The sequence below is a fragment of the Oncorhynchus masou genome, chromosome 17 (genome assembly GCF_036934945.1).
Source record: "Oncorhynchus masou masou isolate Uvic2021 chromosome 17, UVic_Omas_1.1, whole genome shotgun sequence".
NCBI classification, from domain to species: Eukaryota; Metazoa; Chordata; class Actinopteri; order Salmoniformes; family Salmonidae; genus Oncorhynchus; species Oncorhynchus masou.
Window position 1 is genome coordinate 17,482,838 of NC_088228.1, and position 17,327 is coordinate 17,500,164.

General features: G+C 44.8%; 1 protein-coding gene across 1 annotated transcript in view; it reads right to left on the reverse strand.

Moving 5' to 3' along the window:
• The window catches only part of LOC135558170 (protein FAM227A-like), a 25,085-nt gene extending 8,004 nt beyond the window's left edge, over window positions 1-17,081 (reverse strand). The window contains exons 1-8 of the mRNA XM_064991907.1: window positions 17,018-17,081; window positions 7,459-7,636; window positions 3,964-4,031; window positions 3,707-3,767; window positions 3,448-3,548; window positions 2,851-2,994; window positions 149-247; window positions 1-30 (exon numbers count right to left, since the gene is read on the reverse strand). The exon at window positions 1-30 is cut by the window's left edge and continues 75 nt beyond it. Of these exons, the coding sequence (XP_064847979.1) occupies window positions 1-30; window positions 149-247; window positions 2,851-2,994; window positions 3,448-3,548; window positions 3,707-3,767; window positions 3,964-4,031; window positions 7,459-7,579 (624 nt within the window). The 5' untranslated portion in view covers window positions 7,580-7,636; window positions 17,018-17,081. The remainder of the gene's footprint in view (window positions 31-148; window positions 248-2,850; window positions 2,995-3,447; window positions 3,549-3,706; window positions 3,768-3,963; window positions 4,032-7,458; window positions 7,637-17,017) is intronic.
• Between the last annotated feature and the right edge of the window lie 246 nt (window positions 17,082-17,327).

Sequence of the window (17,327 nt, forward strand, 5' to 3'; positions counted from 1 at the left end):
AAAGAGACTGTCCTGTATGCGTGCGTCTGGCTGGAGAGACAAAACATGGAAGCCCTTAATGTAACACCACCTTTAAGTCTGCTGACAACTGCACTGCACGAGAGAATAAAAACACATGTGCATAACTGTGACTTTTTGTCAATCTCACCTGGAAGTGCTGTAGAAACAGCCACCAGAAGGAGTCCATGACAAAGTCCTCCATCATAGAAGAAGATAGCATGCTTTGGAACACTGCCTTGTACCTGGGCTACAGGACAGGATGGAGATGGAATGTTTCAAACATTAGTCAGATAATTATAATAGTTTGCTGATAATGTTTGAAATCATATTTGAAGTTCATGTTTATGAGCCATACTCTGTTTCCTTAGCCTGGTCCCAGATCTGTTTAACTACACATTTGGCATGACAAAAACCATAGTAGTTAGTTACAAAGACCAAACAGATCTGGAACCAGGCCAATGTTTCCTTTCTTCAATGTGACTAATGGAGAAAAAAACTGATCCCCTACCAAATGAAGAAGCCTACAGCATATACCTTGTAGTCCAGCGGATAAGAACCAAATATACCCGAGAAGTAGCAAACTTGTTACACTAATACTAGAAACATTTTATACATGAGTGGCCTCCTCTGGCTCCAGAGCCTCAAAAGCCCACTTCTTAAAAACATCACCGTAAGGAACATTTTAAAGATTGGAGGCAGTCTAGGAAGCATGTCAGTCAACCAGAGCGGCCATTTTAATAAAATGGCTGCCATTCGGATTTCCTGTTTGAAGAAAATAGGGTGCAATCATTCCAAACAATATCAAAATGACTTTGTAATGTTACCCACCCACTAAATAAATCCCACAGATATTATTGAGAATAATTCTGATAATAAAATACTTTTAACACCTTCATGGTGCTCCTATTAAGGTCATTTTGACAATAATCCTGTGGCAAAACAAAAAATGGAATATGACAAAGCCACCAAATTCCACAATCAACTGGGGCATGTCTAAATAAGTATTTTTGGCTATAGTGACATCAAAGACTTTTCAATATGGCCACCAACCAGCTGCATGGGGCCATATTGGACTAGATTCAGTTAGCCACATCTGCATAAATAATTGGCAGGGGTGTAATGTACTTAAGTAAAAAATAATTGAAGGAGTTATTTGGGGGTATGTGTACTTTACTTTACTATTTATATTTTTTGCCAACTTTTACTTCAATACATTCCTAAAGAAAATATGTACTTTTACTCCATACATTTTCCCTGACACCAGAAAGTACTCGTTATATTTTGACAGGAAAATGTTCCAATTCACACACTTATCAAGAGAACATCCCTGGTCATCCCTGCTGCCTCTGATCTGGCGGACTCACTAAACACAAATGCTTCATCATTCGTCAAAATTTTTTAATAAATTGTACCGTCTGGTTTGCTTAATATAAGGAATTTGAAATTATTTATACTTTTACTTTCATATACTTAAGTATTTTTAAAACCAAATACTTTTAGACTTTTACTCAAGTAGTATTTTACTGAGTGACTTTCACTTTTATTTGAGTCCTTTTCTATTAAGGTATACTTTTACTCAACTGTGACAATTGAGTACTTTTTCCAACAACAATAATTGGTACATACAGCCAAATGATGGATTAAAATGTTTGACGGGAAAATGTAAAAAAATAAAAATTCTTTCAAAAATTGTCTGGAAAACACAATAAAATTGCCCACAAGTTCCATATATACAAATCCTGTAAATATTTAGTAAAAAAGTGGTGAAATTTTCATGGCTAGTTCCAAAACTTTACATGTAAACACTATAAAAAAGTACTTTTTGCAATGATATATAATATGATATTCTGTTTTGTGTACATTTTATGAAATGTGACAGGAATCCTGCCTAGTACACATCACTTTACAAAAAATCACATAGGAATGTATTATGTCCAGCAGAGAGACAGGTAACCCATTTTAACAAAATCATTTTGTGAGGAGACCTTTCGGCCTTCCACAAAGTAAGTAAAAGTCTAAACAAAGACGTTTCGCTATAGTGCCACTGAGAGTTACCAGATTATACACAGTGGTGTAGTGCTATTTGTTCAGGTGCCGGAGTGGAAAAAAAGAAAATGTCATCATTCCTCAATCAACGTTTGCAGAGTAGCCTGTTGAATAATATCATTTTATATGCATGAAACACATCATTCAAATACAACGTCTGCCTATGCCTACACACATTGACTTGAATAAATGTTTGTACATTTAACATCTTCTTGAGTGATGTGAGTAAATGCATTTCAGAGCAGATGTAACAAGCTACAGACAAGCCTACCTGGAGTGTTTCCATTGGGTTTCTTAACCGATTCTTTAGTGGCCATACTGGAATTGACTGCCAGGGGGGTAATGGACAATCTGTGATGACAGTATAGCCACAAATACCTATTTAGACATGCCCTAGCTGTGTGCGAAATTTGGTTTCTATCACATAATCCTCAATTTCCTCATGTAGCCGCTAGACTATGGTCACAATGACCTCAATATGACCACTATTAAGGTCTTAAGAGTACATTATGATTATTGTCTATATTATCTGTGGGATTTATTTAGTGGATAGATAACATTACAAAGTCATTCTGATATTGTTTGGAACAATTTTACCCTATTTTCTTCTAACAGGAAATCCGGATGGCAGCCATTTTATTAAAATGGTCACCCTGGTTGACTGACAGGCATCCCAGACTGCCTCCAATCTATAAAATGTCCCCTTATTAAGTTATCTAGTATTGGTGTACCAAGGTTGATACTTGTATCATAAAATGGAACAATTATTTCACCTATCCGCTGGACTACAGTGCTGTTTAGTACCTTGCCGGTGAGGTGTGGCTGTGCCCTCACTACGTGGGTAATGATGGTAGAAAAGGTGTTGCTGTGTGGCAGGGGCATGGGCATGTCGTCTCTGAACCCTGGGTACTGATACAGCTCCACCAGCTTGGGCATGCCCACCTCACGCTGAGGGTAAGAGAGAGAAAGCAGATTAAACCAATCTCAGCGGGAAAGAAATGTGATTTCCCATGGCATCTTCTTCTGCCTGCTGGGACAACACACATCGCTATTTGAACACACACAAATGACCAACATAAAATCCCATTCGAATTCTCAGTTTAAACTTGGTATGCAGCATTGTCTCTTAATTCAATCAGGAACAACTCTGTTGAATATGTAATTTACACATAAGCTGAATGGGTCAGAAGAACCTATTCCAGTAATTACATTATGTATACAGGATAACAATGTGACCAACCAGCTTCAGTGTTCTCAACGAGGACAGCTCTCACTGATTATGGATGAGTATTAATCAAAATGACCATTGACATAATAGGCAGATCACACTTGGGTTACCCAGGCGATACATCACTCCTCCTCAACACCATCCTCCTCCCTCCGTCAATTGTGAGCCCTGACCTTTTCAGCTGGCATGTTGTGCCGGCAATTCTGCAGCGACGTGGACGAGTCCTGCTGGGACGACAGCCGCGTGAACTTTGACCCCGCCTTGTCTTGTCTGTCTGGAGGGAGGAGAGATATCACATGATTACTTAACCCTGTATCAAACCATTAGACCATTGCTAAAATTCTGTTTCCATTTTCCTATTCTTTGAAACTATAAGAAGACATAAGCATTGTTTGAAATGTCAAGAACCCATAAGAAACCATGTGTCCATACCTTTGCCCTCTGCGATAGCAGCTAGGTGAGTATGTAGCGTCTGTCCGCAGTCATAACCCATCTGAAAAACACAGTTTCCACGTCATGAAACAAAGACTATACTATAAGGTGTGTGTGTGTGTGTGTGTGTGTGTGTGTGTGTGTGTGTGTGTGTGTGTGTGTGTGTGTGTGTGTGTGTGTGTGTGTGTGTGTGTGTGTGTGTGTGTGTGTGTGTGTGTGTGTGTGTGTATGTGTGTGTGTGTGTGTCCTACACTCACAGAGCTGAAGATGGGAGGCAAACGGGCAATCCTTGCACTGAGGGACCCTATTGAACCCACCAGACAAGCTGTCACACCCCCGTAAAGGACAAATTCACACTCTATTATTTCAATATTTATCAGTCATATCATAACATAACAATGAGGTAATTGGAGAGAAGTGTGTGGGACAGTGAGGGACACTAAATGTACATCATGTCATGTCTTGTTATGTCTGTTCCTGTCTTCTCTTCACTCTGTCTCTCTCTGCTGGTCTTTTTAGGTTACCTTCTCTGTCTCTCATTCTTCAGCTGTTCTACATCTCCCCTAACTAGCTCTTTCACTCTTTCCCACCTGTTCTCTCTTCCCCCTCTGATTAGGTCTCTATTTCTCTCTCTGTTCCTGCTACTTTCAGTGTCTGATTCTTGTTTGTGTTTTTGATGCCAGAAGCAAGCTGTCGTCCCGTTTGCTTCCACCTTGTCCTATCCTGTCGGAGTCCGCCTGGCAGGTGCATCCTGCATTATACTAACGTTCTTTTTGTTCCATTGACTACGTTGGAAGAGGATTTATGCCATTCCTGTTTTTCATTAAAGAACTCTGTTTTCTGTTAAAACCGCTTTTGGGTCTTCACTCAAGTACATAACAGAAGAATCAGACCAAGAATGGACCCAGCGGCTCCGGACCCTTTTCACTCCGCCGTCGAGATCCAGGGAGCGATGCTAGGCAGACACGAGGAGGAATTGTCTGCTGCTCGACATGCCGTTGAAACCCTGGCCGTCCAAGTCTCCGACCTCACAAGACAGGTTCACCAACTCCACCTCGATCCACCGCCCACTTCCAGGGTTTCCGAGTCTCCGGAGCCCAGGATCAACAACCCGCCGTGTTACTCTGGGGAGCCCACTGAGTGCCGCTCATTCCTCACTCAGTGTGATGTGGTGTTCTCTCTCCAGCCCAACACTTACTCCAGGAGCGCAGCCCGCATCGCCTACGTCATTTCTCTCCTTACCGGACGGGCGCGTGAGTGGGGCACGGCAATCTGGGAGGCGAGGGCTGAGTGTATTAACCAGTATCAGGACTTTAAGGAGGAGATGATACGGGTTTTTGACCGTTCTGTTTTTGGGGAGGAGGCTTCCAGGGCCCTGTCTTCCCTATGTCAGGGGAATCGATCCATAACGGATTATTCTATTGAGTTTCATCCGTAATTTCGGTCAGGTGGCAGCTCCCCTCACAGCCCTTACTTCTGTTAAGACGTGCTTTAAGTGGTCCGTTTCCGCCCAGGGAGCTTTTGGTTGGAGGGGGCGACCGTTCCTTTTGTCGTTTGGACTGACCATAGGAACCTTGAGTACATCCGTTCAGCCAAACGACTTAATGCGCGTCAGGCTCGTTGGGCTCTGTTTTTCGCTCGTTTCGAGTTTGTTATTTCTTATCGTCCGGGCTCAAAAAACACCAAGCCTGATGCTTTATCTCGTCTCTTCAGTTCTTCTGAGGTCTCCACCGACCCCGAGGGGATTCTCCCTGAGGGGCGTGTTGTCGGGTTGACTGTCTGGGGAATTGAGAGGCAGGTAAAGCAAGCACTCGCTCACACTCCGTCGCCGCGAGCTTGTCCTAGGAACCTTCTGTTCGTTCCCGTTCCTACTCGTCCGGCCGTTCTTCAGTGGGCCCACTCTGCCAAGTTAGCCGGCCACCCCGGCGTTCGGGGTACGCTCGCTTCCATTCGCCAGCGTTTCTGGTGGCCCACTCGGGAACGTGACGCGCGTCGATTTGTCGCCGCTTGTTCGGTCTGCGCGCAGACTAAATCTGGGAACTCTCCTCCTGCCGGCCGTCTCAGACCGCTTCCCATTCCCTCTCGACCGTGGTCTCACATCGCTTTAGATTTTATCACCGGACTGCCTTCATCAGCGGGGACGACAGTTATTCTTACGGTTGTCGATAGATTCTCTAAGGCGGCTCATTTCATTCCTCTCGATAAGCTCCCTTCTGCTAAGGAGACGGCTCAGATCATTATCGAGAATGTTTTCCGAATTCATGGCCTTCCGTCTGACGTCGTTTCCGACAGAGGCCCGCAGTTCACGTCTCAATTTTGGAGGGAGTTTTGCCGTTTGATTGGGGCTTCCGTCAGTCTCTCGTCCGGCTTTCATCCCCAGTCTAACGGTCAAGCCGAACGGGCCAATCAGACTGTTGGTCGCATTTTACGCAGTCTTTCTTTTCGTAACCCTGCGTCTTGGTCAGAACAGCTCCCCTGGGCAGAGTACGCCCACAACTCGCTTCCCTCGTCTGCTACCGGTCTATCCCCTTTTCAGTGTAGCCTCGGGTACCAGCCTCCGCTGTTCTCATCTCAGCTCGCCAAGTCCTGCGTCCCCTCCGCTCAGGCTTTTGTCCAGCGTTGCGAGCGCACCTGGAAGGGGGTCAGGTCGGCACTTTGCCGTAATAGGGCGCAGACTGTGAGGGCAGCTAATAAGCGTAGGACCAAGAGTCCTAGATATTGTTGCGGTCAGAGAGTATGGCTCTCCACTCAGAACCTTCCCCTTAAGACAGCTTCTCGCAAGTTGGCCCCGCGGTTCATTGGTCCGTTCCGTATTTCTCAGGTCATTAATCCTGTCGCAGTGCGACTTCTTCTCCCGCGCTATCTTCGTCGCGTTCACCCGGTCTTCCATGTCTCCTGTGTTAAGCCCGTTCTTCGCGCCCCCGCTCGTCCCTCCCCCCATCCTTGTCGAGGGCGCACCCATCTACAGGGTTCGTAAGATTTTGGACATGCGCCCTCGGGGCCGTGGTCATCAGTACCTAGTGGATTGGGAGGGGTACGGTCCTGAGGAGAGGAGTTGGGTTCCCTCTCGGGACGTGCTGGACCGTTCGCTGATCGATGATTTCCTCCGTTGCCGCCAGGTTTCCTCCTCGAGTGCGCCAGGAGGCGCTCGGTGAGTGGGGGGGTACTGTCATGTCTTGTTATGTCTGTTCCTGTCTTCTCTTCACTCTGTCTCTCTCTGCTGGTCTTTTTAGGTTACCTTCTCTGTCTCTCATTCTTCAGCTGTTCTACATCTCCCCTAACTAGCTCTTTCACTCTTTCCCACCTGTTCTCTCTTCCCCCTCTGATTAGGTCTCTATTTCTCTCTCTGTTCCTGCTACTTTCAGTGTCTGATTCTTGTTTGTGTTTTTGATGCCAGAAGCAAGCTGTCGTCCCGTTTGCTTCCACCTTGTCCTATCCTGTCGGAGTCCGCCTGGCAGGTGCATCCTGCATTATACTAACGTTCTTTTTATTCCATTGACTACGTTGGAAGAGGATTTATGCCATTCCTGTTTTTCATTAAAGAACTCTGTTTTCTGTTAAAACCGCTTTTGGGTCTTCACTCAAGTACATAACACATCACCACGATTGTGTAAACTATTTCACTTAGGCCTACTGAATGGAGACACTGCATGTTTTCAATAGGCTATTGCCTCCCTAACATTAGCTGAGTTTAGTCCACGATACGATACAGGGGTCTAAACTGGAGCTCCCTGGACATGTGAAGAGGATACAGGCTGGAGTGTGTGAGGCCTCTTGTAGGCTCTCCTTCTGGCTTCGCGCAGTGACAGGGTTCTCGCTCACGTCCTCCTGGTACACCACGATGGGTGCGCACTGCTCACTGATGTCCGCCATTGTTGACCTCTGCCACTACCGCAACTGCCGCCTCAGCATCAAACCTAGGGAGACGGGCTGGTGCATAGCGGCATTTTAAGTTGTCAATCAATTCCAAAGCCAATCAAACACTCTCTATAAGCCCATGTCAACACAGCAGGAAAAACAGCATGACATTTATTACATTTTGATCACAGCAAAAGGAAGGTAACATTGCCACTACCTTGCTCTCCAAAGAACGAGCATGAATTGAGGAGCAAACTGAATCACACAAGAAGGAAATACATTGGAGGCCAGTGGGAATTAATAAAAGCGCTTCTTTATTGATAAAACCAGTGCATTTTGACCTTTCATCCTTCAGCCTTCATTGGTATTTAAAGAAGGAATATGAAGGAAGGTGTATTTTATTTCAAATGACCTCCTACAGCTTCCAATAGGTCATTCTATGTCTATAAACAACGGGTCAGAATTTTGCAACCCAATCACATTGTTTTTTTTGTATTTCAATTGTGATTGAACCCATATGAGGCCATTTTGATATTAGTATTTTATGCATAAACCAATGGAGGTCACGTTTGTTATGGGTGTAAATGGCAGGTTGATGCTATCTGTTGGTAAATGTTCATTACTGCAACACCAATGTCCTACCAGTGTACTGCAAATACCCTTGCAGTGTGCTGCACAACTGGTTACTTGCATCAGTGACACTGTCTCGTCATTTAACATCCAAACATGACCACCGCAAATCAGAGCGAACTGTTTGGGTTTTCATAAAATTCAACTGAGTAAAATATTGCTGGATTTCACCTTAATTAACTACAGTGAGTTTGCTAGTTAGCAATTAGCTTCAGTGTTGTTAGCATCAGATAGACATGGCTGCTAACATTCCCCTCCCACCATTATGAAGCTCAGCGGAAATTGGAGCATGAACTGAGATATGTCCAGAAAAGAATGGGAGGACTATGCACCAGCTACTGGACTTCTGGAAAAGAATGATGATGCAGTGGCTGCCACTTTGAGGACTATAATGGCCACTGAATGCTGACATCTACACAACCACAACCTGAACCTAACAGCAGCTCAGCAAGGTAACGCAACAGCTATTCTTGATGCTCTTTAACACAACTTTAAACCAGCAAAGAATGTTATTTTACGAGTGTTATGTTTTTGGCTGTTGTAAATCGGAGGATGGGGAGTCCATTTGCAGCTTTGTCACCAGGCTAAGGGAAAAGACAGCTACATGTGAATATGGTGCTTTAAGAGACAAACTGATCAGCGATAAGAGTGCTCGGCATAGCTGATGAAGGCACGTGCAGACGTTTGCAGAGAGCTCGGGAACTGACACTGGTCTTGGCATTGGAGACATGCCGTGCGGCAAAGATTACTCTTATACGGATGAGGTCCATGGTGTTCGAAAGGTAGCATATGGACAATGTCAATGCTACATCCAGGCAGCCAGCTAAGAAATTCCCCTTTGCCACAGCTAATGCTAATACTACAGCCAACTCTGCAATAGACAGCCCCTATACGTGCGGATATTGTGGCATTTCTCACAGATGTGGAAAGAACACTGCACAACCTATGGGAAAATGTCTAAAATCCTGTGGCACAGCTAATCACTTCGAAAGGGTCTGCATGAAGAGCAAGAGAAAGGAGTGTAAAGTGCACTCTATTGAAACAGACACAGATGAAGGGATCAACAGCACTGAGAACCACAACAATGCCAGCTAGATTCTGAGGCCACATGCCTTAAAGACAAAAGGAGGCTTGCGCCCAGAAACAAACAAACACAGAGTAGCACCAAGCTGAAACTGTATTCAGGCTACCTGTTTAGGCCTGTGTGTGACAGAGTGTGTTGTGCTTGGCCAGAAACACACCCTTAAGTTTGAAATAATTTAGGCTAATCAACAGCCATTCCTGTCAGGGTCAACATGTAAGCACCTCGGGCTTATTAGGATGTTCTTTACAAAATCCCGAAGGCCATATTCTTCACGCTCGTGGACGCCAGAGTTGCCTTCCTACAGTGCAGACTCGACGAGCCCAGCACCTACATGACCACCTTTTGGACACCCTGGGGTAGGAAGAAGTGATTGAAGCTCCCGTTTTGTGTCTCCTTGGATTCAGATGTGTATCAGTGGAAAACGCACAAGCTGCTGGTTGGACTCAGTGGCATGGAACCCAGAGTAGATGACATCATCGTAGTGGGCTGTGGGGACAGTGTTCAGGAGGCAGACCATGACCATGACTCCAAGCTGCTGGCCGTGATGGACAGACAGGTCAAGCTAAGGTGAAGCATAAAAATCTTCAGTTAAAAGTGCTGGAGGTCCGCATTCACAGGCACATCTTGTCCTCCATATGATTGATTCAGAGAATGTGAAGGCTGTCTTGGACATGCCACCCCACCCATCTGACGTGAAGTCAGTGCAGAACTTCGTCGGAATCGTCACCTACCTGGTCAAGTTCCTGCCACAGCTCTCTGAGGTATCTGAGCAACTAAGGAGGCTCATGGACAAGGACACCATCGGCATTGGCTTCCAAAACACAACACAGCGGTGAGGAAAATAAAGTACCTGATCACCCAGACACCTGTCCTGCGATACTACGATGTGTGAAAACCTGTCACGATTCAGAGTGCTTCGAGCCAGTATGGACTGGGCTGTTGCGACAGGTAGCCTAGCAGTTAAGAGCATCGGGCCAGTAACCGAAAGGTCGCTGGATCAAATTCCTGAGATGGCAAGGCAGAAAAATCTGCAGTTCTGCCCTTGAGCAAGGCAGTTAACCCCCAACATCAACTGCTCCCCGGGTGCCGATGATGAGGATGTGAATTAACGCAGCCCCACACACGTGTCTGATTCAGAGGGGTTGGGTTAAATGAGGAAGACACATTTCGGTTGAATGCATTCAGATGTACAACTGACTAGGTATCCCCCCATTCCCCTTCCCTTCATGCAGGAGGGTCAGCCTGTGCCATTCGCCTCTAGGGCTCTCACTGCTGTCATCCCCCTCTTCAAAGGGGAGACACTCTAGACCCACACTGGTACAGACCTATATCTGCCTAAGGTCTTCGAAAGCCAAGTTAAAAAACAGATCACCGACCATTTAGAATCCCACCGTACTTTCTCCGCAATGCAATCTGGTTTCCGAGCTGGTCATGGGTGCACCTCAGCCAAGCTCAAGGTCCGAAACGATATCATGACCGCCATCGATAAGAGACAATACTGTGCAGCTGTATTCATCGACGTGACCAAGGCTTTCGACTCTGTCAATCATCACATTCTTATCGGCCTTGGTTTCTCAATTGACTGCCTCACCTGGTTCACCAACTACTTCTCAGACAGAGATCAGTGTGTCAAATCAGAGGGCCTGTTGTCCGGACCTCTGGCAGTCTCTATGGGGGTGCCACAGGGTTCAACCCTCGGGCTGACTCTCTTCTCTGTATACATCAATGATGTCGCTCTTGCTGCTGGTGATTCTCTGATCCACCTCTACGCAGATGACACCATTCTGTAAACTTCTGGCCCTTCTTTGGACACTGTGTTAACTAACCTCCAGACGAGCTTCAATGCCATACAACTCTCCTTCCGTGGCCTCCAACTGCTCTTAAATGCAAGTAAAACTAAATGCATGCTCTCCAACCGATCACTGCCCACACCTGCCCGCCCATCCAGCATCACTAATCTGGACGGTTCTGACTTAGAATATGTGGACACCTACAAATACCTGGGTGTCTGGTTAGACTGTAAACTCTCCTTCCAGACTCACATTAAGCATCTCCAATCCAAAATTAAATCTAGAATCGGTTTCCTATTTCGCAACAAAGCATCCTTCACTCATGCTGCCAAACATACCCTAGTAAAACTGAATATCCTACCGACCCTTGACTTTGGCGATGTCATTTACAAAATAGCCTCCAACTCTCTACTCAGCAAATTGGATGCAGTCTATCACAGTGCCATCCGTTTTGTCACCAAAGCCCCATATACTACCCACCACTGCGACCTGTATGCTCTCGTTGGCTGGCCCTCGCTTCATATTCGTCGCCAAACCCACTGGCTCCAGGTCACCTACAAGTCTTCGCTAGGTAAAGCCCCGCCTTATCTCAGCTCACTGGTCACCATAGCAGCACCCACACATGACATGCGCTCCAGCAGGTATATTTCACTGGTCACCCCCAAAGCCAATTCCTCCTTTGGCCACATTTCCTTCCAGTTCTCTGCTGCCAATGACTGGAACGAACTGCAAAAATCACTGAAGCTGGAGACTCATATCTCCCTCACTAACTTTAAGCACCAGCTGTCAGAGCAGCTCACAGATCACTGCACCTGTACATAGCCAATCTGTAAATAGCCCATCCAACTACCTCATCCCCATACTGTAATTTATTTTGCTCCTTTGCACCCCAGTATCTCTACTTGAACACTCATCTTCTGCACATCTATCACTCCAGTATTTAATTGCTATATTGTAATTATTTCGCCACTATGGCATATTTATTGCCTTACCTCCCTTATCCTACCTCATTTGCACACACTGTATATAGACTTTTTCTATTTTTATTATTGACTGTATGTTTGTTTATTCCTGTAATAGTGCCTCTGTGTAGCTGGTGTAGAGGAGTCAGGCGCAGGACAGCAGATATGAGTAATAAACGTAATTTACTCAAATATACACAAATACAACACAATAAATCGAGCCCACAATAACGGACCGTATTACAAACAAACAATCACTCACAAACAACCATGGGGGAACAGAGGATTAAATAATGAACAAGTAATTGGGGGATTGAAACCAGGTGTGTAAGACAAGGACAAAACAAATGGAAAATGAAAAGTGGATCGGCGATGGCTAGAAGGCCGGAGACGTCGACCACCGAACCCCGCCCGAACAAGGAGAGGGACCAACTTCGGCGGAAGTCATGACAATTCCATGTGTAACTCTGTGTTGTTGTTTGTGTTGCACTGCTTTGCTTTATCTTGGCCAGGCCGCAACTGGCCTACCTGGTTAAAAAAAAAAAAAAACTCCAACACAGCAGACCTACGCTCAGATAGAGGAGTACCTCAGCACTGTGTTTTTATGCCAACGCTTCCACCTGTACGGGTGCAACAACATTACCGCAGAGACAGATCACAAGCACCTTATTGCTATATTCAGCAAGCCTCTCCTGAACGTCCCAAAATGACTGCAGAACATGCTACTGGCTCTACAAAGCTACAACCTCAAGGTGATGTATAAGCCAGGGCCGGGGATGTACGCGAGTGACAGGCTCAGCAGGGCTACTGCATCAGACACACACACACACGCTCCATGCATGAACAACACGCAGTGTGCAGCTTACAAACAGAGCAAGTGGATGATGAACTTATCAACCAGGCTGACTACCTCAATGTTACGGACCAGCGCCTTATTCAAATCAGACAGCACACAGACAGGGAAGAGCACCTCCAGACATTGAGGTCTGTGATTCTGATGGGCTGGCCAGACTGCAAGGAAGAAACTGCTCTAGCCATCAGAGAATATTGGCCAGTCAGAGAAGAGCTCATTGTTCAAAATGAGGTGCTATTCAAAGGTCAGAGAGTCGATATCCCCCGGTCCCTGCGCCCTGAGATGCTGGCGTGTGTGCACTCAAGTCACATTGGGGGTAAGGCCTGTTACAAACAAGCACGTGACACACTGTATTGGCCAGGAATGCAGAGTGAAATAAAGGACTATGTCAGCAAATGCACAATCTGCAATGTACACCCTATTGAGCATCAGAGAGAGACAATGATGTCCCACGAGCTACCGATGCTGGCAGATAGTAAGTCTCATCTCTTTCAGCACAGAGGCAAAGACTTCCCTGTTAGCCGATCATTACTCAGCCGAGTCAACGATCAAACGATCAGTTTGCCCACTATGCCCAGACAGATGAGGTCATCTCAGATAATGGAACCCAATTCGCTTGCTTAGTGTTCTGGAAATTTGCTGCAGAATGGGAATTCAAGCACCTCCTTGCCACGACACCCAAAAGCTCATCGAAAGGCCGAGTCGGTGGTCAAAATCATAAAGAACCTCTGCAAAAACATCTCTGTGAGAGGGCAAGGATGCCTGAAAAGCAGTGACGCAATACACCAGCGGAAGGCATTGATAGCCAACCTAATCTCATAATTTCACATCAGAATTTGCCGTAATTGGATGAATGTTGATTTTTGACCCATTAATTCCGCGTGGCTATAGGGTTAATTCCGCGTGGCTATAGGGTTAATTCCGCGTGGCTATAGGGTTAATTCCGCATGGCTACAGGGTTAATTCCGTGTGGTTACAGGGTTAATTCCGCGTGGCTATACTGGGTTAATTCCGCCTGGCTACAGGGTTAATTCCGCGTGGCTACAGGGTTAATTCCGTGTGGCTACAGGGTTAATTCCGTGTGGTTCCAGGGTTAAAACAGAAACAACTCAAAGGGTTAAGTTGAGGTATTAATTCTGAGTGGTTAACGTTAGGGCTATGGTTTGGTGAAGGCTTAAAACGAAATAATTAAAAACAATGCGATGTTTCCATTAAGCATCATCAAGTATTCTTGTGAGTTTGAGCCCAGTGCCTTGTGAGTTTGAGCCCAGTACCGTGCCAACATAAAAAATAAATAAATTGGGGAGCATCGACGATGGCATATATCGACGGCTCTCTCTTGTCACCAGCCTGGGAGAGCAGGCTGGCTAAGCGCTTAAAAGCCGCTCTATATCAGGGGCCTGGACAGTCCTCTGGAGACTCGGAAAGTTGCACCACACTTCTACTCGGTTGAAGTGAATGGATCACTGTACCGTCATAAAAGGGTTCATCTCTTGGTTGCTGAGCTAACACCTACTCAGAACCCCGACAGTCATAGGGGTCGCATGACAAATGACGGACACCCAGCAAGTCAAATGGGGCATGAGGCACTGGGTGAAGAACCAGCGGATCACAGGGCGGCAGCTCCCTCTACCAATCAACACTTAGATGTGTCAGGTGACATGAGTCCTTACGGAAAAGCCACCAGTCTTTTCATGCTGTGGACAGCTGTCCGAGCCATCTAAGATACTTAGTCTGTAGGTTTCCTCTATGGAATGTTGACAGAGTAAAAAAAATATAATAAATAAATAAACAAAGAAGACAAAAAGACAGAATGCACTGACTATCTTTACTGAAGACTTGACTATCATTTAAAAAAAGGGAAAAGTGAAGAGACTGAGACAAATGGATTCAATATCATAATTTGTTGTTAATTTTACATCTGAAAAAGCTCAAACCTTTCATGTTGGGTATTATTACTAGGTTTGTTGTGTTAGTGAATAGACAATGCCCTGTCCTTTTTCTAAAAGGGAAGACGTTATGGGTGTAAGATGGCACGTTGATGCCATCTGTTGGTAAATGTTCATCACTGCAACACCCAGTGTTTTACCAGTGTACTTAATATACCTGGATGTATTGAAATGTGCTGAACAAGACTGGTTACTCGCATCCACGACCGTCCTGCTCATTAGACTATGCGGCCGCCTATGGCGGAAGATTGACGAAGGCCGTATTTTCTGAGCTAATCGGACCTAGACACACCTCCAAAAACAACTCATAAAACCTCATAATTCTGCCCCTAAACAATGACAATTTTTAGGTGAGCGTTAATGCCGCCATGTGATAAGCTGTGCCCACTTTGTCAAAGGCAAGGGCCTTGTTCATTCCCAGCGCGCCTCTCCAGGGTGCTGTTGGAGAGACACATCGCTGCGGCACTCCACCAACATTCCGTCAAAAAATGATCTAATATAAATCATGTAGCAGATAAGGGATATGGTAGAAAGAGTATGTAGCCTTTTATGAAGCATACAGGCTGGAGATAAAATGTATGAAAATGTAATGAGATGGGACACGTTCTACATCAGGTTTCTCCGATCAACTAGTCTAACCTAAATGGCGCCAAATCAAATAAAAATGTCTTGTTAACAAACAACATAACCTAAAAACAGGACAGGTCAAATTAAAATGGACAATCACAACTGTTCTCCAGAAGTTTCACCCCATTGTCATGATCAGTGGTTTCAAGTTTCTGTCCATTTTTGACAAGCTGCATTTCCCTCTGTGTTAACAAATTGCAAATAGGCTCAGGATAACTCCTGATGAAGTTGGGTAGCTGATATTCAGAGTTTAAATTGCGAAATGGATTAATAACAGAAATCAGGACTAATAAATCCAATGACACTGCCTGTTTTACAAATGGTGGGACTACCACATGGATCGGCATATATACAATTCCATTGCAGGCTGACATGGTAGGCTACACACCAGTAAGCACAAGCTGACGTCTTTATTAGTGTTTTACAAACCGTAGGCTTACCACATAGATGGGCATTCATAACATTTTATTTCAGACAACACTGTAGGCTACACCTCAGTAAGCACATACCAACACCAACGCGTTTTGGATGTTTTTTTTTAATGCAATCCGCACCAGCCTTGATTTCTGAACCAATCATAGATGTCTAGGTTTGGTTCAGATTTGCCCGGGTTTGGGCCAGCCTTGATTTGGCCCAAACATAGACGTGGATAAATTACATATTTTCAACTTTCATTCAGAACCAAAAATTACCCTGATTTCAACATCCAAGAAATTAAGTGTTTTCAACCTTCATTCAGAACCTATAACGATTTCAATATTCTGAAGAAAAAAAATGTCAACGTCCTAGAAAATATGAATTTTAAGCATATGGAAAATAAGTATTTTCCCCATTCATTCAGCACCCAAATTGAACCTAACTTCAACGCCTGGAACATTTCAAAAAATATTTTCAACATCATTTTTTACTGAAAAGAACGGAAAGGACCAGACCTGCTCGGGTCATTTAATGCTGCATTCAAAACAACTGGGAACAAGGAAATCGCGACTTCTGACTTCAGCGTAATCAAGACAACTGGGAACTCTATTTTTTAAAGATCATCCACCTCGGCAGTCTATATCGGAAACTCTGGCATCTTTCAAGAGCTCCGACTTTCTGACCTGAAGATCACTGACACCATTATTTGAACTCGTTTTTTAAGAGTTCCCAGTTGTCTTGAGAGCAGCATATATGTGGTTAGCTGATAAGTAAAATACCTATCCAGGCGTTGTTAAATCTGGCAGGTGTCAGCAAAGCCTGGGCAAAGGAACGCGTCAATAATGTGATTAGTTGATATAAAATGCATATCCCCCCCAAAACCTCAATTTCTGTCTATCTGTATAATAAAATCCAGATAGACTATATCTATAAAAAGGGCCAACATGCGATTGTGTTCTAGTTTTGGAATTTCCTTTTCATTTTTTTTGTTACCACGCAATGTGCAATTTATTCTATTAATGTTTAATCTACGTCTTATTTGGACAGCAAATCTGGGAAGAAAAACTACTGTCTAATCACATGAGGTGCTGAAAGCCGTATATCTCTCAATTGACGAAGTGTTTGATTAGAAGTTACCTACGTCAATTTGCCTGGCTGTACAACCCCTGTCCAGTCGTCCTGTCCCCTCGTACTGAAATTCACGCAGCTCTGTGTGTGGAATTCAACAGCGCGTTACCGAGGAAACCATGTGACGCCATCCAACAAATATTGCAGACAAAGACAGGCCTATTAGTCTAAATACTCTACTAACGTAAAAGCTGTTAGAATTATAAGTGTATGTATGTCCCTTAAGGTCCTTGTGTAATGCGATATTGTACCCCCTAGTCCAATTGTCCATTGCATATGATTCATATATACTTGTGTTCCCACATGTACTTCCTGTATTGATT